The sequence below is a fragment of the Toxorhynchites rutilus genome, chromosome 3 (assembly GCF_029784135.1).
Source record: "Toxorhynchites rutilus septentrionalis strain SRP chromosome 3, ASM2978413v1, whole genome shotgun sequence".
Taxonomy (NCBI): domain Eukaryota; kingdom Metazoa; phylum Arthropoda; class Insecta; order Diptera; family Culicidae; genus Toxorhynchites; species Toxorhynchites rutilus.
Window position 1 is genome coordinate 81,855,482 of NC_073746.1, and position 24,549 is coordinate 81,880,030.

The 24,549-nt window shown below is 36.2% G+C and overlaps 1 protein-coding gene across 7 annotated transcripts in view; it reads right to left on the bottom strand.

Moving 5' to 3' along the window:
* LOC129779778 (uncharacterized) overlaps positions 1-24,549 on the bottom strand; it is a 124,884-nt gene that overhangs the window by 68,479 nt on the left and 31,856 nt on the right. The window contains exons 1-4 of one of the 7 annotated variants that reach the window (XM_055787472.1): positions 17,950-18,442; positions 16,015-16,580; positions 5,933-5,986; positions 5,206-5,319 (exon numbers count right to left, since the gene is read on the bottom strand). In XM_055787472.1, the coding sequence (XP_055643447.1) occupies positions 5,206-5,319; positions 5,933-5,986; positions 16,015-16,580; positions 17,950-18,120 (905 nt within the window). In that variant the 5' untranslated portion in view covers positions 18,121-18,442. Of the gene's footprint in view, positions 1-5,205; positions 5,320-5,932; positions 5,987-16,014; positions 16,614-17,724; positions 18,443-24,549 lie in introns of those variants that run through there. The other 6 variants (XM_055787471.1, XM_055787477.1, XM_055787475.1 and 3 more) reach the window with 6 other exon arrangements.

Sequence of the window (24,549 nt, forward strand, 5' to 3'; positions counted from 1 at the left end):
AATTCCCTGAGCACCAATGGATCATATTCAAACAACTGTATGAAAATTCCTATTAATCGAACATTATAAATGGGCGAAAACTGTATAAAAATAATGGGTCTATCCGTTTTCGACATTGACATAATCATAGTAGTGAACTTCAGGTCCAAAGCTTTTTCAAGGCATGTCAAGAAAATTTCAAACCCGTTAAGATCCTCGACTGATTAGGAATCGAACTCAGTATTTAAAGGTGTCAACTTAGAACATAATAGAGATCTGCCACAATTCAGAAATACCCGCTATAAACATCTAATAAGAAGATAGTTTACGACAATTCTGAGTGAGCTATCCCTATTCTAGCTTCCACTTCAGACTTCAGACTCCAAATAAAAACTTCATTGTTAATCAGTGTTCTGCCAGCGTTCCAGACCCAGTCAACGCACGCGAGGTTCAAACTTTCGTACACAACGTTCGTTATTATTTTACTAGCTGACCCGGCAAACTTCGTTCCGCTCGAAATTTATTTTTTGTTGTCAAAACCTTCACGTTTGCTTACTAAGTGCACGTTCATGGGTTCAATCGTTGTTCATTGATTGATGTTCTAACCGACTCTTTGAAATTATGTTTTACTAGAAAATTGCTAGTACTCCTACCAAAACTCGTTATTATTCAATTTGCTTGATTAGTTCGTCATCAATACGAACATGGTAGTTTAACCTGTAAATAATTTTTGAATTTCAATCAACAGGAAAGAGAAATTGATTATTTAGAAAGAATTGATAAAACATGTTTACAAAACAGATTTTACGTGTGAAATATATGTCTAATGAAGATTCCACAAATGTGCAATCGATGTGCGCGCGAAAAAAAAATCGTGTAATTTACGCAAATCGCGTAATTTGGGAAGAATCGCATAAAAACAGACTGCCCTTCATCGGCGCGCGCTCGTCACAATCACACTCCTGGCATTTCTCTTTCCAACGAGGCGACAATAGGCAATCGCGTAATTCCAAGAAAACCGTGTAAAAAATTCGCGGAAGAAAAAAAATTCGTGGAAGAAGATCGTAAAAAGAATCCAGTTTACGGGGCTAAAGCTACTGAAAGCTTTCAGACATGCTGTGAGTTAATGTGACCATAGTTTGTCGTCCCCAGCTGCTGTAAGCATTCATTCAATTCACCTCTCCACCATAAAGCGACAATTTTGGCTAGGCATACAGTGACTCAAACTCGAATTCGTATATCATCATGCAGATTTCTTTTCACTATTTTTGAAATTCAAAAAATAGCCCAACAAGTCACCCATACATTGGACTTTTACAGGGAAAAAGTTTTCTAACAACATTTTTTTATGTTTTCTTGGAAAAATAACTCGTAAAATTTCTATGTATAAATTATCGTGGTTTACGTGTTCTGCAAACTTTTTTATATTTCAAAACATGTCAAGAACATGTCAAACGCTAGAATTTACACACAAAAATGTTAATGTGTTCAAACATACAGGGTCTCCATAAAAAAATGACATGTATTTCAGAAACTATAAAAGATTCCAATGAAATCTAAAACTTTGTCAAATACATTGTAGGGGAACACTTTTATCCACAATTTTTAATATTATTTGTAAACTTCAAAAACAATCCTGAATTCATCCTGGTTATTATTTGGACATCGAAATATCATATAAGCGTGTTAGAGTAGTGCTTTGACGCGATTACGAATAGTTTATTCGAATTTTTGTAAATTGACTTTATGTCCGAATGTGCCCCATGTGTGGGTTTATCAACAATTTCTCCCGTTTCCTCTTATTTTATTATTTTGTATTCTTCTGTTTATCAGTATTTGTCGGAACGGAATCTGCATGTGTGAGAGTCAGCAAAAATTCGTGATTTTCCCTTCTTCCGTCTTCGAGTGGTTGTTTTCCGCGGTGCTTTTGGAAAAGGTTCAACATTCTCCGGGGACAAAGTTGGCAAAGTAAAGTAAATGAGTTAGTTGCTACTTGCGTTCCAGTAGGTGTCCGAAAAAAAACGTTTTCTTGAGAATAGATAGTAACCTATCATTTTAAATCTATCTAAGATATTACTCGGAATGAAGCAAGCATTAGAAGCCGGTGTAACCTGTAAGGTTGTGTATAGAAATAGTTTTTCCAAGATGGTTCAGTAGCCAATCGTTCCGAAAAACTGAGAGCTTTTGCTTGATAGGGTCCACAACTGAAACATCCAGTGGCTGTCAGCTATGGGTGACATAAGGTGGAAAGGATACATGAATTATGCCATTTTCTCAGCAATATTCAATTGTTTCCAAAGTACAATGGCTTTTGTGACTGTCGAGTAATAGCACATTGATTCGCTTACGCTGTTTTCGCTACCTTTTTTAAATGTTTCAGAACATTAAAAAACAGTTTTCCCGCTATCCAACCGCTAGTTGGGCAATAGACAAAGCCAATGGTCCCAGTTGGACCACCTAAGAGCATAGAATAATGAAAACGTTCCGTTCGAAACTAGTTCGATAGCTCTGTCCATCTCGTCTTCATCGATGCTGGCTCTATTGGTTTTCTTTTTGTAGTTCCGAACTATCATTAGGCATGAGAATCAGACTGAATTGATATTAATTAGTAAACAAAAATCAAACACAAATTTGGTGAGGTATTAAACAGTGTCCGAATGTGCCCACCACCATCCGAAGAGAAATCATAATTTTATCTAATAAATAGAGCATTGTTTCCCCGTTGTATGCACGTTTCTTTCATTTCATATTAGTTACTATTTGGGATTTTGGGATATTTTTCAAAACTTCTGGAAGTCAGATTTCCGATTTTTTTTTATCAAAACTGAAATAATTTTTAAAATTTTAATTCCCTGAGCACCAATGGATCATATTCAAACAACTGTATGAAAATTCCTATTAATCGAACATTATAAATGGGCGAAAACTGTATAAAAATAATGGGTCTATCCGTTTTCGACATTGACATAATCATAGTAGTGAACTTCAGGTCCAAAGCTTTTTCAAGGCATGTCAAGAAAATTTCAAACCCGTTAAGATCCTCGACTGATTAGGAATCGAACTCAGTATTTAAAGGTGTCAACTTAGAACATAATAGAGATCTGCCACAATTCAGAAATACCCGCTATAAACATCTAATAAGAAGATAGTTTACGACAATTCTGAGTGAGCTATCCCTATTCTAGCTTCCACTTCAGACTTCAGACTCCAAATAAAAACTTCATTGTTAATCAGTGTTCTGCCAGCGTTCCAGACCCAGTCAACGCACGCGAGGTTCAAACTTTCGTACACAACGTTCGTTATTATTTTACTAGCTGACCCGGCAAACTTCGTTCCGCTCGAAATTTATTTTTTGTTGTCAAAACCTTCACGTTTGCTTACTAAGTGCACGTTCATGGGTGCACGTAGTGCACGTTAATGGGGTTAATGGGTGCACTAAGTGCACGTTCATGGGTCCCAACTATTTGGGATGATGTACTTTATTTTCTAAATCGTTCACAATTGGGGAAATACTTACAACTTCTAGCTCAAACGTTTCGAAACGTGTATGAAAAAGGGGACCGTGTTGTTTTCGTAAGTAATAAACGACCAGGAGCTTTACAACTGTATGACAGCTGTTGGTGAAAGGGCTTACTTATACTCGTATTTTTAATTTGGCTAAAAATTGTACCACTTATATTTCAAAAGCCTTATCCAAAACTGCCTCCCTTCCTTCTATGTTAGGTTTGAATGAAATTAGGAACAAAAACCAGATAAAATTTATTTGAAAAAAAATTCGAAGAAAACATGAAAAAAAATTTCCCCTGTTAAAGTGTCCATCTTTCGATGTATGGATGACTTGATGGAAATTGTAAGGGCTATCCATATATTGATATAATATTTTTAATAATTATAGTTTTTGAGTTATCCATATATTGAGTAATATTTTTGATATTATAGTTTTTGAGTTATAAATTTTTCATAAAAAACAAAAAAAACATTTTTTGGCCCTTTCCAAAAAGGAGTCTAATTTTTTATTGAAGATTTCAAGTATGCAAAGTTTCTTAAACGACCAATGTCTTTACATTCACATCGGTTCACTGGTGCTGCCAACTCCTAAGACGAGTTGGCATGAAAACAGTCGAATGGTATTTTCAGGAAGTGGAGAAATGTAAAAATGTACCAGGTACTCCGATCGCTCCGTAAAAAGTCTCTATTTGACAGTGATGATTTCATCAATATGTCAATTATGTAGTGTTTAGATTCCGAATTTATGATTGATACGAAATGTTATCGTGAATGTGAAAGACCTCCGCGCGTGTTGGTGTGTTCATTCTACAATTTGCATCGCCGGGCAAGGAAATGTGCTATCGTGAAACACTTTGCTTCGATGGGTTACAGCCAGTTAAACATTTATAAGATCCTTTCATTGCTGGAACATGGTAAATCTATTCAAAGGAAGGCTAGTTCCGGACCTCTCTCTGTGCTTAAGGTCGCAAAAGTACTCTGAGAACTGTGAAGAAGAGCCCATGTGTATCCCATAACGCATTTTGTAGTAAATTATGTAAACAGATGATTCCTTTGGAATCTCTTGAATTTCATTGAGTTTCAATTTATTTATTTTAAGCTGGAAGAGCAGAAAATCATTGTATTGATACAGCTAAAAATCATTTTAATTATGAAACATGATATGTCATAGTAATTTATGCCATCATAATCATATCATAGAAATTATTAGTTTTCTCAAGTGCCTGGTTAAAGCAATCTGTGTGAATAGTCCAATGTATCCCTTAAACTCCTACCGTTCCAACGGCGCATGCAACATAACATAAACGTAGACATTTGCCTGTAGGTCCCAATTTAATTTTCTCTGTGGCAGCAATAGATTTTCTCCTAAGCTCCTGAATAACCTAAACGACAGCTAACTGTTCGTCGTTCGGGTAACATGCAACAGAAACTGTTTCTACAGAATGTCCGTATTAGCGCCAGTCAAGCTTTGCCGGTGGGCGAAATGTGAGAATGGCACGAGCTGAACCGAAATGGAAGCAATCACAAACATCTTAGCAAATAACTAATTATTCGCCTAAGGATAAGATACGAATTCAACTCCTATGAAATGTCAGAAGTGAGCTTTGGATCTTCCTCTGATTTCAATTTCGTATTTGTTGTTTTAACGGTCACAAGTGAGAAATAAATAAGAACGACCATGAGGTCCAACTATGACCCGCTTGAATTGGGTTTTCTCACCTGAACAGCATCCGCTTGCTGGCCGCAGTGCTGGAGGCCTCGGCGCGACCTTCATTGAACTCCGCCGCCGATTGGGCGCGTCGCATCTTTTTCTTTTTCCTGCGGTAGCTGGACCTGTAAGAAAGCAACGGTAAATTTAATACTCTTCACATTTAACAGCAAGAACACTTCTGCTCCTGCACCCATAGGAACACCATATGGGGTGCAGATAGATCTATCACAAAGCTAGACCGATAATGCACCGAGGAACAGCTCTACTGGTGAGTGGGGTGGAGTGCAACATGAACAAAGAATAAATTAATGTAACCAGAACAATATTGCATGCACCTGAGGAACGTTGATTGGATGTATTTTACTTCCATTTCCTGCCAGCTGTTTTGCTTCATTTTTATGATTATAATGGTCGGGTATGGTGATGTGCACGAAATGAACAGGTATGTGTGAAACACAAAATAGCCTGATAGAATTGTTAAAATTTTGTATGACAAATCAATGCATTCAGTCATTGCTCTTTTGCGATGAATTGGTACATTTGGTATGAGTAAAAAAGCTTGTTGCAACTGTAACGAAAATTCACATTTGGTTCAGCCCAGTGCGAATGCGATAACAGTCTGTGTCGATCGCATTGGCGATATAATTAATGGTGAATAATCGTGTTTCCACATGCGGTGCAAGTGCGCCAATAACAATTAAATTCCGTTGTTTATACCGGTACACAATTACTCACCGACGCATGCAATGAATAGGGTGAAAATCGTCGAACTCCATGCAGCTCCATTCCCTGTGAAGAGTGAACATTGTAATGGCAGATAATCCATCATTCGCAAGGGAGAAAGCGTTTGCGAACTGCGTGGGTGCTGATAGTGGGAAAAAAAGTCAGCTCTCGGTGTTGAAGCAGTGGGTTAGTGAGCTAAACGCCGTCGGAGTCAATGGGATAATATTCCGACTGTCGTTTGGTTGGTAAGAATGGGATGATAAAATGGCATTAGCTGAATGGACGATTATAAGGAAAAAAACGGGCAAACTGGGAATTGTGTACTGGTTCACATCAGCACATTATATGCGGAAATGGGGATAAGAGTCCTGAAGGCGCCACTCTTTGTTTGCGAGTGATTGTGGGCTCTGTTTATAAAAAAAACTGAGTGATAATGGGTGACTGTTCAATAGGTCAATTGGCTTTGAGCTAATTGTTTCCACCCACGCGACCATTTATACTACTACAACGTTCTGATGTATAAGCGTGTATTCAGAACTTCTGAATTATTGGTTTAATCATTTCAAAACACTTTGGAACGTTGAAACCTAACAATTTCGCATTGTTTTATAAATTACGTGCCGTCACAAATATCAAGTCCCACAGCCCGTCCTACCCTATTACACATCAATTGTGATCCGACAGTTTCACATACAATGTAATAATTCTTAAAAAAGAATAAAAAGGTTATTCTATATTAGGGTAGAAGTAGTGAGTTTTTTGTTAGTTTAGAAAGCATATCTTATTTTTAAAGGCTCTAATACGATTTTTAAACATCAGAAATCTCTTCTTTGTCGATTCTGGTAATTGATTCCATGCGAAACATTGTTAATTCGTTGAAAAATTTAGTTTGAAAATAGTGTGTCCCATTGATGCTTGCTTCTTGGCATTTTGCTAAGGAATGTGCGATCAAAATAATGAGATTTTTATGCTGTAAAGTGGCTGTTTTAATGCAAACACAGTGTTGACGCATACAAACAACCTATTTGATGTGGTGACTCGGCGAATTTATACGATTTTATCGAAATAAACATGTATTTTGAATTACCTTACTTGCCAATTATCGCAATATCGAAAGCTGCCTGTTCCTATTATGGTTGTACGTTATTATGTTATGGTTGTTATGCTATTACGGTTGTACATCACGTTTTCACCCTGTGCAATTACATATCATAGGGCGCTTTTAATTGCTCACTAGTGTAGTGAAATAGTACTATGCGTGTCCGACCGAGGCATATTTGTTTGATCCACTCTGTTGAAAATTAAATCTTAGGTGAATGGGTTAATATCCTTTGTTCAGTTACTGAAGAGAAGCGAAAACTGCATCACAACCCTCACACCTTTGTGATTCTCTTGTCAGCTAGCAGAGAGGCAACGAGGAGCAGGCAGTTATGTTCCAACCGGAAAGCACAACATTCTAATCTAGAGATGAAACGAATATTCGATATCCTGCCTATCCGGTCAATATTTGGTATCCGGACGGACACCGGATATTGAAAAAAAACCATAATTTCTCATTAACATAAGATAAATCAAAACCGGAACTTGTTAATTCTTTTTTGATTTGTAGTTAATTAAGTGTATCCTCTCTCTGATTATCATCCCGGAAATTCTTAAATTTTCTTTTTAATTTTGAATACAAATGATTGGTTAATGTTCTTTGCATATTTAATTTATGTGGCTGTGGAGGCGACCTGGCGTAGTGGTGACTTCCATACCTCTCACGCAGAGATCACGAGTTCAATTCTCACTCCCGACATTCTTCCAAAAATGAAAGTAAAAGTGACGATCCAGCTGAAATGTGTTGAAAGTCACTATAATAGAATTGATCAAAGCAAAAATTGTCGAATAATGAGTGAGAAATAATTAGCCTTGTACAGAATTTATTGAATTTTCAAAACTGCATTCTGATTTGGGAATGATCGTATTATTGAAAAAGTATTCATTGTAAAAAGGGGAAATTTTTTATTCTATCAAAACATTTTCCTGTAGTAAAATAAAGAGAGTTCTTGGAATCAAATGAATGCTGATGGGTAAGGTTAATTGGATTTTCTATTGACTTAACATGTTGACTGCCACTACCGGTGATTGACACCGAGTTTTCGCTCAGGCTGCGGTGACACCGGTGACTGACAGTATAACATATGATAATAAAGGTAACTAATATAAGAATATAAGATTGTAAGCGTTCCCTTTCGAACAAAAATTCCTTCCACTACGAAAAAAAACATTGGCCCTAATACGTTTAAAAATGTCCATAGAATCGCTATGAAACCGTGGCACTCAACGTGTTAATAAAACACTGGGTTAATCTACAAAAATTTTAAAAAACTGAAAAAATCGATTTTTTTCTTTCCAGTATTGTTATCCACACACACAAAAAGATAGAAGCATTCAAGTATCACACTTCAAAGCTTGAAGCTTTGAATGAAGCTCTTTAAAATGAAGTATATCCCATCTTTATGCGTTGGCTTTTCACAAAGTTACAGCGTTTCTAGAATGACTTAAGAACTTCGACTTCACGCTCCGTTCTCATAATTTTCGTCGAGTGTAGAATCAACGACATAGTATTGCATACTAGGAATAAGATTTAGAGTCATAGTTTTATTTAAAAATTATTATCGAAGTATTATTTGAATCCTATTAATACTTTTTGCATGTGACACCGACTATTACCATAATAGGTACACTTATTACGAAACTCCAGGAACACTATTACCATAATGGGTACATGGAAGCGGCATTTTCAAACATGTTTTTTATACAATTTAGTCAACTAATCAGCAAAATATCAGTGAGAATCTTCGAGAACTTCTAAATAAATAGTGATTCTTTTATAAAAATAAAAATTACATACTTTTAAACTAAAATAGAGTATTTATTCTAAAATTCCTGCAAGTTGGTGACATATCTCCTCCATAGTTGAGTGACTTACCCTACTGGGAAATTTCACTACAAAAAATAATTTTACTCGAAATTCAACGTTTTATACATATTTATTTTTTAGTTTGAAGTACATGTTGACTGATTTGAAGTGTTATAATTGTTACGTCCACCGGTACATTTGGATCGTGAAGTAAAAGAGTCAAAGACCAGGAACCAGGTGTACCAGGGACATGCTCTCGAAAGTGTGCTGAACATAGAAGTGTTGTTTTTTTTTTCTTAATTTTCCTTCATTAAGAGAAGAGAATATTCGATTGAAAAGAGAAGAAAATGCAGCCTTGTGAATAAATTATACAGTTGAACTCCGTTTAACCGCGGAAATGTCTGGCAAACGAATAATGAAAATCGCAGAGAACACAATGAAGGAATTAAGTATGGTGCAAACAAAAAAAAAAGATATTTAAGCATGAGAACTATGTTTTATCAACACAAAATCATTAAACTAACCAGCTGTAAAGTCATGTACACCAGTGATCGGAGGTGAAAGCCATCACCAAAACAAAAGAGAATGCTCCTACAACTCTCTGGCAAATTTTGGTCTATAGACTTACTTTGGAACCTACTTCTGCGAATAACCAGATTCTACTGGTTGAAGATTAATCACAGAAGGATCTTAACAAATGTGATGTATCTACAAAAATATGTATTGGTAATGAGTCACTCCAAACAGAGAGGGATTCATCTTACAGTGTCCGGCTTCATCACTAGCATGATTCACTATGCAATTATGAATGAATTGAGACTCTACTTTGGGATTGTGCATTGCTAAAATCATAGATGTGCATAGATGCTTAATTAGCTAATATCTCCACATCCATAAAGTTCGAATGAATTCTGAGAAGGTTCTGCCATCTCCGAGACGAATTGACGCGAAAGTTTTTTATTTATATCCTCCTTTTCTCACAAAGTAGAATCATGAATCAGAAATTTAGTGCTGAACGCAGAGTCAAGATGAGTTTAATATAACTTCAATTTTGACCGAATATTTGGTAAAGAGATAAATCCATTTACATATCTTATAAGAAAAGGGTATGTGTATAAAACCAGTGCCTACACGATACTTATGAACTGCACTGGAAGCTTCCATGAATATATCAAGGTCGTGAAATGAAATTTCATACACAAGTGACGAAAAATGTAGATTTTGACTTCCGGAGAATCTTTATGTCGGAATAATGTCGGAAACTGGTTCATTAACCAGCTTATAAACTAAACCAGCATTAACCAGCTTATAAAAAAAATAAAGAGTTAATTTTTCCATTTTAACATAGACAAACTTTTACTTGACCCGAAACGAGATGTCCCAGCAGAAGACAGAACACGTTTACGTGAAAATGATGATTTTAGTTAGATGATTTCGAGACTGAAATCTATGTACTTATTGTATATAGTGGCCAAATGCAAGAGAAAATCACTCGGTTTTGTACCGATGGCGTTCCAGCTTATTAATAAAGCAGGATTTCAGACAAATGATAAATAGTGTACCCCAAACGCAAAAGGTGTTTATTGCATGATTAATCGATATGCCATTGGCAGCCCTTACCAGAACCATTACTGCGAATACATGATGCGGCATCAATTTTTATTCATTTAATCTTGTTAAGTATGTATATTCAGATCTCGAGTTTTTTCTACACTTCCGTGCGCTGATTTAATAAGAAAAATTACAAAAAATTTATGCATTTTTTATTTTATTTCTTGTAATGACTTTCATCCATTGATCGTGATAAATATACACTCGACAAAAAAATTAGAGGAATAGAGTGCAAAATCGGAAATTTTAAGTGATTTTTGACATGCTGTAACTTCGTGAAAAATCAGCGCATATCGATGGGATGCACATAATTTTGAAGCTTCAACTTTTAGGTATTAGAATATTTTACGTACATATTTTTATCTTGATGTGTGTAGGTGTAGTATGCAACAATATCGGGAAGAAATGAAAAATTGAGTTTTTCTTCGTTTTTTCAAGAATATTCTGGACTACAATTTTTTGCTAACCATCTCCGAGAATTAATTAAAACTAAATTTTCGAAGAAAACTTCGCTTTTGAAGACTGCGTGTGCGAGTTTCAATGAAGTATTGTTATTTTAATTTTCAAAGTAAATTTTAAGTAATGTGAATTAATTGTGCAGATCATTTTTCTCAAGAAACATAGTCATGAATAGAACAACAGTGATGAATGAGAAATTATAAATTTCTAAAATTAAATATTGAGCCCTATTATGTTATTCTAGTTGAACAGAATTTTACTTGTTAGCTTTATTTTACTGTTATAGATACAGTCGGGTGAAAGCTGTTGGCATAATTTTTCGAGCTCTTTGGTTTCCTTGTTGCATTCCTGATGCTTTGTGGAGACACGAATTTCGGACGTTTTTTTGAGCTCCGTAAAAATAAAACAAAGAATATTTTTACTATCCATTATATCATTATTTCTTCATCTATTTTTTAACAGTGAAACAAAGATTGAACGGAGAAAAAATATTCACAACTAGAATAGCTATGTGCTAATTAAGTAAGAGGGTTCAAAAAATAGTTGTGCCATGGCGTACACGATTCCAGCCGTTCTGGTTATTTGAAACAAAAAACGAGCATATTCTGAATCAGTAAAGATGCCGATATCGCATGAACCTCGGACAGGTCAAAAACATCTTTTTTGACAAAATAGCGGCCATTTGAAAAACAAAATGCGGCTCAAAACGTTTTTTCTTACCTTTCCCGATTTTTTAAAAATAGTAAAATTTAAAAAAATACATTTTTTAGAGATTCATGCCATAAAGAGATGCCTGCAGATTGTATTCATATAAATTCGACACGAATCGGTTCAGTAGAACTTGAGATATCGTGTACGCCAGTTTCAAAAAACTAGTTTCGAGGAAAACGCGTTTGAAGTTCATTGTTATGGCCGCACCAGGTTAGATACCGCATCACCAAAATGGCTCTAGCTCGGTAAACAATAGGATTTTCGAAAAGTCCCTTCTAGGATATATTCTTGAATGCCCAAACTACAGAAATATGAAGGAAAAAAAATGATTTTTTTCAAATTTCTAGACTAGAAAACTGCCTTAAGAAACATTTCGGAGAAGTTTCAAGAAAAAAAAAGTTTCGAGAAAGGAATCGATTTGATAAGATTCTACCGCTTTACAAAATGAAAGTTATAGGTATCGAATTGATCGTTCGATTTAATTTACATAATAGGGGCCAATATTTCCGATAGATAGTTCTTATACTTCTAGTTCATTGGTTCATTGGTCTCACAGACCGAGAATCAATAATTTTCATTTAGTTAGAAAAAAGTGATTCGCCTTTTATTGTACAGACCTGTGATGCGACACGAATAATTGGATATTTCGATAAGATTTTCTAATTGGACGTTTTCGTAAGCCTTCTTTGTGCAAGTTTCAACAACAAGATGAATTTTTAGGAGTGTTTTCAACCATTTTACTGGATTATGTATTTTGTTTTTTTTTGCTTTAAATAAATACAAATATAATAAATATAAACAATAGCAAAATTACAGACATACGCACATTCTGTGACACAAATTTTATTTTCCAGTGCATTTATTGTGTATCGTTATGGAATCATTGAATTGAATAAATTAATTGAACATTATTATTAGAAATGCAACAACTGATATTCATCTATAACTCCATTGACAATAATCCAATAAAATCCAACCGTGCTATACGTCTGGCATTTAGTCGAAATCTTGGTAGTAGTCTCAGTTCTAGAAAAGATCGCTTCAGCTGGTCTTGATTTTTTTTTATCCCATTTATTTATTTATTAGGCTCATTAGCATAAGCTGGTCTTGATGTCACCATCCAATTTCGTCAAAATTTTCACTGTCACCCAAGTGAATGGGATGGTGTAAATATAAATCGTATCAACTTGTTTTGTAATGACCAACCTCACAAAACTGCTTACAAACTGCTGCTTGTCAGGTGGTTTTTGATCTGATTAATCGGTAGAATGCGAAGCATATTTTGTGAGGAGATGTCAAAAATGTGGATGAGTTTGAGTATATTTAAACGAGCTTTAGCTAAAAGGGGGCGCTTGCTAAAAGGCGATTCCTATAGGAGCGCTATCCTCCGCACTCGAACGGTCAAAATCTATGTGCACTGAAAAATAGATTCACAAAAAGATTTCTACGATCAAAAATATCAAAAAGATCGAAAAGAAAAGATCGATTTTCGTGATTTTTTGGAGTACAAAGAATCGATCCTAAAAATCGGAAATCGGAGAGGAAAAGAGAGATCATCCAATCCTAGTTCAAAATTTGTTTTATTGTCTAGTACTAAATTCATTTTCTAATGACTTTTTGATACAGTCAACGTTGGTAGCCTAACATTTGAACAGTTAGTCGCCCGTAGTGCTCAAAAGTTTGGCCACCACTGCACAATGGTCCAGGAGGTGCATTTAAGTGGAAATTAGCATTTAGAGCTCGACAGTGATTCTCTAGACAAAAACCGTCTTCGACAAAGTTCTTACATATAATAGAGCGCTCATTTTCATGTTGCCAAAAATAGGGTGACCAACATTTTCGATGAAATAAAAAATCTAACTTTGTTATCTCTATAGATAGAGGTAAACATAGTTCGGCAATGTTGTAGTTCCAGTTATTTAAAACATCTTTGTAGAACAAAGTTCTATCTTTTGAAATAACCGATATAGCGCCTTTTTCCTAATTTGCGTTGGGGTCACCATAAAACAAACTGTTTTTTGCTCTAACTTTTATATTTTGAATTCTACATACAAACTGTCTTCGGAATATTTTTAGAACATACTGATATAAACATTGTGCGATGCAAGACTTCACTTCACTCAATGTTATTGATATTTCATCTTAAAAAATACGATCTCTGCAATTGTTTGTCATTCTTTCTGGGGCAAACATAAACAAAGTTCATTGGCGGCATTTAAAAGAACAGAGTTCACTCTACATAATGTGTATGTAGATTTTCAAAACTATGTTATTTTTCGTGTTTGAGTAAATAAAAATTGAAATCATGAGTTTTTGGGTGAAAAATCCATGAATAACTTTGAGTAGGATTAAGATATTGACAAGTTCTGCACCGCAAAATGTTGGTCTCGGTAAGCTCTAAAAGTCGTACGAAGACAGCTTTGATGTAGAAATCGAAATATAAAAGGTGCAGGTGCTGTTCATTCTGAACAACATTTATATTTATACGGATGCTTTAATGTCCCAATTCTCCTAATTGCAGACTTGCCTGGATATTCTAACACAGTGAAGCTTCATAAAGAATATGTACGAATATGATTATGTTGCTTATTATATTCCATCGCTCCGATAGAAGATCGTTGGAAAGTTCTCCTCGGTGGTGAAAGTCTTTTTTTACGATACATTCAGATAGGAAAAATTGTGACACATGGAAACCGGAAATTAATGTTGGAAATTAACGTTGAAATCCGACGTGTTCAGGCTAAAAAAATTGTAAAATCGTTAACACGGGTCTAGCATTTTCTTTCGTTTCTATGCACGGAAGAGCATCATTCGAATGGATCATAATACGCGTCATAGTTGAACGCGATTAGGACAAACATTGGATGGTATTGTATACACAATCTGGGCAAACTAAGAGAATTGATATCGCAAAAATGCAATACATTTTCACGTCAGTAAGCCTTGGTACCTAGTTTGAACCAAGCTGTACAATTTTCGAGCACGTGTTATGATCCGATTGGGCCGACTTAAAGAACGAAAAGTTCCTGATTCCAATCGCAATATTACATGCGACAAATGCTCGAGAAGTTGTTCAGACCAAGTTGAAATGGGTTTTTGCCGATGAATTTGCTAAAAAAGCTCAATATTTGGCAAGGGATATACAGTTGTAGGTTCTTATTACAATTAAGACTAAAACCTCGAATATTTACAAGGAAAAGTGCCTGAGAGAACATAAAAGCACATAAGGACCCTGTAAAGTTTTGGCAAGCTGCCCCAATAGCAGACACAAATTTCAGTAGTACCGTGATAACGGAGTCGATTCAATCGAAGAAGGCCTCAATCCGACCAATTGACTACAATTTCGCTCAATCGGGAAATATTGGACAATTGTTAAAAAGAAGCTGAAAAAGAGTGGCGATATGGTGACTCACTCATCGAATGATTCAGGGAAGTGGTTTACTTATGATTATTTTAGATTTTTAGATCTTACGTCGCAATTATCTCGAAATGTAACAAACTGTCTCAATCTGTAACAATCTGTTGTACTCTCTTATTGGCTGAAATTATAGATTTAGCTTGAAAAATCAGATAGCTGTTTGTAAGCAACACATTTATCCTACAATTTCAATATGCTGTTGTTGCCTGGAAGAGATGTGCCTGGACACAACAGAGGTTTACGGAAGAGCCTGCTGGATACTCTAGAAGTAAAATTTCACAAATATATTCAGCAACTCCGAGTGTATAATTGCCCGGAGTCTGGTATGGTAAGATCATAGGTTTATATTAAGATTAGGAGGTTGAATTTTCATTATTGTTTCAAATTCATCAGAATATACGCAGATAGTCATGGAAAAATAATGCTATAAAAACGGTACGTTCGAAAAAGAACTTGGACTTGATGGTATAACTATCTCAAATACCAAGGGAAACGAAAAATTTGAGTAAAAGTAGTAGAAGTTTAATATTTTCCTTGAAGAGTGCAACTAAATTCCATTCATTTGCTACAGAAAACCGATATGGTAACATACAAAAATATACATTGTCAGATTCGAAGGGTATCCACGATACACTTCGATTTTAGAATTGTATTTGTTAATTTCATCTTTGCTTTTATTCTAGAATCTGAATACGAAAAAAAACATAAAGAACCAAATCAGTTGCATGCTAATGGTCCGACCGCATTTCGGACAAACTCTGTCTACGTGAAAAGTGAAATGTTTCTGATAAATCATGTCCACAACAAAAGAGCAATGATTGAGTGGTTGTTTCACTCCGTCATGCCGGCCCGATCCACAACAAAATTAATTCAAAGGGTCGTGAAACCGCTCCGGAGCAACAACAAAAAAAAAAAAATCATTTTATATTGAAATTAAGTGGCAAAAAAGCGGTGGTGCTTATCAAACATCCGAAAGCCATTTGCACCTACCTCGAAGGACGCTCCTGGCAGAACCGGTCGTGCCCGGTGGTTTCCATTTCGCGCGCTTCCTTCTCCTCGGCGCCATTGCGTTTGTTCATGTTCGAGTACAGGTTGAACATTTTCAGCTTCGTTTTTACATTGGTCACTTCACACACGCGTACGATTATCTTGCGACCGCTTTTGATAACAGTATTTATTGTCTTGTACAAAGAAAACGGGACCGGCTGACCACTTGTGGAGTTGGTCGTCGTGGTTGTCGTGGTCGTAGCCGGAATCACATGCGGATTTGTAGCTGCTTCCAGCCGACCACTGCCCTCGCGGGGCAGCTTGCCTGGCGGCAGAGGTGGAAGGGCAGCCAGCTGATGGGTGAGGGTTGTGGCTTGATTGCCGTTGAACAGCAATGATTGGTCGGTATTAGTTGTGCTGGCGACCACTGTTGCTCCTGTTTCGCCGCACCCGCACCCAGCGGATGTCTCGGTAGCTGCCGACACTGGTGATGGTTGCGGTCGAAGTTGATGAGTTTGCTTCTGCCTGGATCGCTGCTGCTGCTGTTCAGCATGGACTTGCTGTTGTGACTGAGATGATTGATGATGTTTATTCGTTGTATCCTGAGTGTGTTGGAAATACTGTAGTTTTTATGCTAAACAACATCATGATGATTTTCGGGATCTTTCGAGCGGAACGAAATCGACTGGGGCGGTTTGATTTGGGTAATAACCTGGGTCGTCTTGAAAAACACTGAATCTATTTACGATGGAGACGCGAGGTAGACTACAGAAAAAACCAAGATTTTTATTCTACTTGCGACATAAGCATTGAGTGCAATGTCTGGGCGATAAATCGTCCTGTAGATGAACATTTGTGGCTTCCTAAGCCCCGAGCTTATGTGACTGACAACTTAAGTCAATATTGAAGAAAGAAAGTGTAGGTGGGACGAATGTCTTGATTGAAATTATATGCATGACCGCACGTACAAACGTTGGAACAACGTTAGTCGCTGATACTATATAATTGGTATACATCAGAATGGTTTCTCAACAACATTCTGGTTATGAAGTGTTTATTTTAAATATACAAAAATACCTCACGCCTCCAAAAGTATTTCCCATGCACCAGATATGATACCTCAAAGTTCCCCTAATCCTTAAGTACTCGATTTTCACAGCAAGGGACTATAGTATGAAACTCGCGTGGCACGACGTAATTGAATGTTTAATTTGCGGTGAACGCCAACGATTTGTTGCTTTGCGCTGCATTGCACTGTGAACATTCGCTGATTCCATAGATATATGTATGTATATAACTATGCAGTCGATATTTTTTCATTCTGTTTAACTCGCTTGTGCTCATTCTTTTTTTCTACCTAACATGTGAATCTATGTGGGTTATTGCATTGTCCGCTCTGGTTGGTAAAACGACGGTGAAACGCTTTCATCATCACGTTAGTGAGGTATGTGACAGGCAACGAAAATCGATAACTCCCGCGCTATATTCAATTATTTATTGCGTTCCACATTTGCTCTAACGACTCTGGAGATTCGTTTGCGACCGCGGAATTATTTTTTCCTTCGTGTCATTCTGGCGAAATTAATTTTCGCCTCTTGTTTATTTTTATTTCTGTCAGTGGAGAGTCACGACCATTGTTACCCTCAGTTAAATCATGTGCACTAACTCGCGCACTAGTTGATTATTTATAACGAAACGTTCATTTTGATTTACCATGCATTGGGGCTAAACAAATTAAATTTATTCAAAACATTCCGATGAATAACAGCACTTCAAACACGTTCTGAATTTTGATCCTTGTGACAGTTCCACTTTGTACCACTGACAAATTACACATTCACGGTTCACTCACTATTCACAAATCATTTTCATCGCGGAACTATCATCCATATTTGCGCCATTCGATTCATTTCGCGAACAATCAATCAATCATCTTACTGTGACACATTTTAATCTGCTGGAAAATTGGTCTAACACTTCACAGTTTCTCGCTCGAGCAGCGATAGCGCGGTATTGGAGTAGACAAAATGTTCCACCGAAACCGGATAGCACCCGCGTATCGCTGGCGTTGACGCTTGAATGAGCTTCGGTAGAGTTATGACGAACCATCGGAAGCTTCCTTTCGGCTTGTCAAGTTGTCGTTGTTGCTGCTACTGCGTGAAACCCACTATGTATGCATACATATACACACATTCCCTCGCCACACCGTTTCGGCATATACCTACACGAGAAAGTAAGTACACGAATGGTGGTAATTGGTGGGGGTGTCGTCCTGTCAGTTTCCCATGTGGAAGCGAATTAGCACTAACCGCCTCGTGGACTGTAACCTTATCAGGTTACTTCGCTGTGGCGTCGTGTGACATTCGATATTTCATTTTCTTCACTACCGATTAAGGCCAAATTAGGTGATTTACAAGTGCATTAGAATGTGGGTGATAACCGTTAATTTATTTTGAATCCAAATGGTCATAAAATATGGATGTATTTTTCTTCAAATAAATGTCATATTTTTCAGAAATACTAAATTTGTTTTTCATACAACAAATGCTTAAGAGAATTCTGATATTTAAAAGTTCGGTTGGCACAGTTCAGTTCGTACAGTTCGATTAAAAAGCTTACAGGTGACACATTTATTTAAATTTTAGTGAATGTGGTGAACATTCGATATGGACTGATTTATTTTGTTGTTGAACTATTTTGGATAGTATTTCGGGAAAAATACCCAATCTTTTCGTTATGATAGGAAAGACCATATCTGCCAATGAAAGATTTATGGTTCCATAAATTTCGAATGATCACGATTCAAAATTTCAAATGTAACTTCCCTTTCATAGTGATTCGAATGGTTCTATAAATACAGATAAAAAGTTGCCTTTATTGAAGAACATATTTTGATACTTCTCTCTCGAATCAAGTGGCATTCTTATCGCTAAACATTTTAGTAATTTGTAATCAAATTGCACTTTGACATAAATGTTGATATCAATACTTTGTGGAAAGTTCTCAATGAAGCAAACGAAGTCGGTCGATCAGTCAGTGATATAAGTGCATGTTTATGCGATAATTTCAATTTGTCAATTTTGAACACTGTTGAAGCTACAAGAGTACCCAAACCGTCTGCAAGAGAAAGTACACTGCACTTGTCACTTTGTTCGTCCGCTTTATCATTACATTGTATGTGGGAAGTAATCCAAGATCCTCACGGTAGCGACCACTTACCAATCCTTGTTTCTATTGCCAATTGTGCCCACAGCAATTGGTCGAAGTTGTATACGATCTTACCCATAATATTGACTGGAAGATATTTGCTGGTATTATATCAGAGAGCATCAATTCGACTCCTGAACTTCCACCTCTCGAAGAATATGATTTCATTGCTAGTTTGATTTACCATACTGCCATTCAAGCTCAAATGAAACGTTTCCGTGGTGCAAAACTTCGTCGATGCCCTGGTGCTTCTTGGTGGGACAAAGAGTGCTCGGATGCTTATTTCAATGAATCCTCTGCTTTCAAATATTTTCGCAAAAATGGCTCAATGGAAAATTTTGATAAGTATGAACTTTTGGAGACCAAATTCAAAAATCTTATTGGAGCGAAAAACGCAGTTACTGGCGACGATATGTCAATGGCTTGTCAAGGGAAACATCTGTGAGTACCCTATGGAACACAGCCAGATGTTTGCGAAACAAAAACCATACAAACGAAAACAAAGATTATCCGACCGATGGATTCTTGATTTTGCCAAAAAAGTATGTCCAAATTTTGTCCCTGCAGAAGACATATCTCGTAATACATCGTCTTCCAATAGTAATAATGAACCATTGTTTTCAATGACTGAATTCTCACTTGCACTTCTTTCGTGCAATAATTCAGCTCCTGGTTCCGATGGAATCAAATTTAATATTTTGAAGAACCTTCCAAACATCACTAAGAAACGTTTATTAAGACTATTCAATAAGTTTATTGAGCAAAATATTGTACCTATCGAATAACTAAAAAACCGTTCTGAATCATATTTCGGACGCTTAAGGTATATGATGAAGAAAACAGATCTAAAATGTATGCACAGGTATTATTTGGTTGATATTTGCAATAAATTAGTTCAATATGCATTTAAGCTTTCTACTTTGGTACCTATTTGATTGAAAACATAAAAAAGTCATTGAATAAAATGCTTTTCAAATAATCAACTGCGAAACACTTACCATGCATTCACAGTAAACTGTTAACGATGATGAAAACTGATGAAACACGGGAGAAATTTAAATATTTATGAACGGGTAAATTCTACGTTCTCACGCTAAGTAAACGTGAGACACAAACGATAATGAGTACTGTTGCCAGATTTTTGCCGATTATGTTAAAATTCAAATGTAGTTCTCATATGAAATGATAGTGAAACCAAGGGATTACTCTAAAGAAGCAATTGTGATATTCATTTTATAGTTATGTCATCAGTGCATTAAGCATTTCAAGATATTAGAACAAAGTGTCCGAAATATGATTCAGAACGGTACCTATCGAATAAAGACCAATTGCCATGCTATATTGCATCCGCAAGCTATTGGAAAAAAATATCCTCCGACGTTTAGACGAATGGGTCGAAACGAATAACTTTTTATTTGTCTCGCGTTACTTGCTTCCGAAATTCAGACGACCAGATGGCTTCTATTTTCTTAGACATTAAAGGGGCGTTTGACTCAGTATCTATAAGAATTTTGTCCGACAAACCTCACAACCAAGGATTTTCACCAATTTTAAACAACTTTCTGTTTAATCTGTTATCCGAAAAGCACATGCACTTTTCACATGTAAATTGTGCCGTTTCTAGGACTAGCTACATGGGTCTCCCTCAAGGTTCTTGCTTAAGTCCTCTTCTGTATAATTTCTATATTAATGATATAGATGATCATCTTGCAGATACATCCATCATCCATCTTTGGGGCAACTGACATATGATAGTGTTGTATTCATATCAGATACTAAAACTACTGATTTGCAAAGACCGCTGCAAATTTCCTTAAATAATTTATCTATATGGGCTGTGAAGCTAGGTATTGAATCCTCAACTAAGAAAACAGAAATGGTTGTATTTTCTAGGAAGCACCAACCTTCCAAAATTCAGCTTCAATTGTTCAACAAAACCATCATTCAATCCACAAGCTTCAAATATCTTGGAGTTTGGTTTGATTCTAAATGTACATGGGGAAAACATATTGCTTATCTGAATAAAAAATGTCAACAGAGAACAAATTTTCTTCTAACAGTTACTGGAACATGGTGGGGTGCTCATCCAGAAGACCTAATACGGCTGTACAAAACTACAATACTGTCAGTCATGGAGTATGGTTCGTTTTGTTTCCGTTCTGCTGCTAAAATCCACATCATTAAACTGGAGAGGATACAGTATCGTTTCTTGCGTTTAGCCTTAGGGTGCATGCAATCAACACACAACATGAGCCTTGAAGTCCTGGCAGGTGTTTTACCATTGCAGGTTCGGTTTTGGGAACTGTCCTATCGATCCTGATCCGAAGCGAAATCATGAACCCATTAGAAATTGAGAATTGTAAGAAGCTTCTCGAATTGAACCAACGGTCGAGATCCATGGATCTGTACTCTCATTACATTTCTCAAAAAATAAAACCTTCAGCAGACAAGAATCAACGGATCCATTGGTTTTGGTATCTTTAATGAACATTACACTAACAGTCATAAAATTGAAGACCCTTGTTCAGTGTATGTTGCCGAACTGGCTGCAATATATCATGCAGCTAAGACCATTGAGTCCTTACCACCTGATCACTATTTTATTTTCTCGGATAGTCTTAGCAGTATACAAGCCATTCAATCCTTGAAACAACAGACGAAAGCATAATATTTTCTTATCAAAATTAGTGATGCATTGAATTTTCTTGTTGATAAAAGTATTCGAATCACTTTCATTTGGATTACTTTCCATTGCTCTATTCCTGGTAAAGCGGATACACTCGCAAAGATGGGTAGTATGCAGGGCACAGTTTTTGAGAGACAAATAGCGTATCGGGAATTCTTCTCCATTTCCCGACAGCAGTCACTCACCAGTTGGCAAAACCAATGGAACAGAGGTGAGCTTGGAAGATGGCTATACTCTATTATCCCCAAAGTTTCAACGAAGGCCTGGTTTGAAGGGTTAGATCTTGACAGAAATCTCATTAGAACTATGTCCAGATTGATGTCCAATCATTCCGCGCTAAATGCGCATCTCTTCCGCATAGGTCTTGCTACTAACAATTTATGCAATTGTGGTGAAGGGTATCATGACATCGAGCACGTTGTTTGGTCATGTAATGAATTTTGCAATGAAAAAATCAAACTGGTTGCCGATTTAGGGGCTCAAGGAGTACGCTCACGCATGCCAGTTCGCGAGTGTACAGCTACTCGCGACCCTAATTTTTGTGTTCCCCATATATGTCTTCCTAAGAAGCGCTAATATTATTATTTAGGTCGCATCTCCTACTCCCACTTGTCCATTCTACCGTCCTTTCCTATTACATAAGCAAAACTTAGTACTCGTTGAGATAAGATCATTACAGGAGCTATAAACATAGCAAGGAGGCAGTCACTACCAAAGGATACCGTTGCTACATCAACTGGCGATGTAGTTGTTACGACCCACCACCGATGAGGCAACGAAGGAATAAATTATATATTTTTTATATTGTTTTGTATTTCAGCTAATTAGAATTAAGTTAATGATTATGTAGTTATAATATATTATAATATATAAGGCGAAAAAATCAAACACTGAGATTTTTTTTTCAATTTTGAATAACTCAAAAACACATTATGTTTTTCTTTCACATTTGAGTGAAATTTTTAAGTCATGGTCGAAATTTTGATGGCATTTCCAGGATAGGGAAATTTTGGAAAATAAAGTCTTGTATTGAAAAAAAAAAAACAGTGACAAAACGTGACTTTGACTTAAGAAAAATTTAAGTAGAATAATTGCATCTAAATAATTGATGTGACTTCTTTCGGCCCTCAGGGACTAGTGTTGGCATGCTCTTCACCAGGTTCTTTAGGTGTTGTGGATTCAACTCATCTCAGGCGCAGTCCAGGGCTTCAAAATAGCTATGTTTCTTCTTCTTGGATGGTACTAACGTTTCCAGTGAAACTTGGCTTTTCAACGTAGTATTACTCGCATCATTTTTATTAGTAATACTTAGTTGAGATTTATGTACCGGGTAACACGCCTTGAATGTATTATGGAGTGGCAAGTTCTAGAATACGCGTGCGCACAGTGCAGGTCGGAAGAAATTTCTCTGATGAAAAATCTCCTGGCCAGAAGGGGAATCGAACCCGAATCCCCGGCATAATAATGTAGGACGCTAACCACTCGGCCACGGGAACATAGATATGTTTATTGGTAATAATAAAGCCATTCCATGCCAAACCGATATGACGATTCACAGATTTTCGTGAAAAGTGGTAGATTTTTTCCTTAAGTTTTTCACTAGGGTGCCAATTTTCATTTTAGGGTGGACCAAAAAATCAAATTTCCCTCCTTTGTTTCAAAACTGACTTTTCTAAAAAAAAAATATAAAATTTGAACTACCAATTCAGATGATCGACATATCAAATTAAAGCCAATCAGCTGGCCTTTTTTGAAAATATACTATACTTGCAGAAAATTTGAATTTAGTTTCTTAATTATTGGATGTATTTGATTTTTATAGTTTACATGATGTCGAAACCGAGGGAGCTAAACTTTTTTTTTATTTTTTCTTAAAAGCTGAAGATTTTGTACATATCAGATCCAAAAATCAGTGAGGTGTTTTTTTTCTTTTGAGGTTATGATTTTTCAAAATCAATTTTTAACTCTTCTTTCCAAAAAATCCTCCTTTTAAAAAAAATAATTTTGGACTGCTAGACCGATTCAGATAATCGATACATCAAATTGAAGCCAATTAGCTTGCTTTTTCTGAAAAATATCACACTTGCATTGTATTTTGTTTGCGTGATTATTGATTGTACTTGCTTTTCACAATTTATATGGTCTCGGGACTGGGAGCGCTATATTACATTATACTTTTTCTTGAAAGCTGGGTTTTTTTTTACAAAACATATCCGAAGATCAGAGATGTTCAATATTCCTATGTCACTAGACAAAATCTATGCGACTAGAATCTATTTTTTCGCAAGCATTTTTTTAAAGAAGACTAGCTGATTGATTTCAATTTAATTGGTTGATTATCTGAATCGGTCTTTTTGAATAAAATCATTTTTGGAAAAAAGAGGAAAAATGATTTTTTAGATCATCGGCAACTCAAAAACGAAAAAAACACATATCTGATTTTTGGATATGTTATGCAAGAAAATCTCAGCCTTCAAGAAAAAATATAAAAATATGTAACGCCTTGGTCCCGAGACCGTGTAAAGGGTAGAAAACAAATACAATTGATAATTACGAGAACAAAAGTCAAATTCTCTGGAAGTATAGTATTTTTGATATGTCGATTATCTTAGTCGGTCCAGCAGTTTAAATCTTATGAATTAACA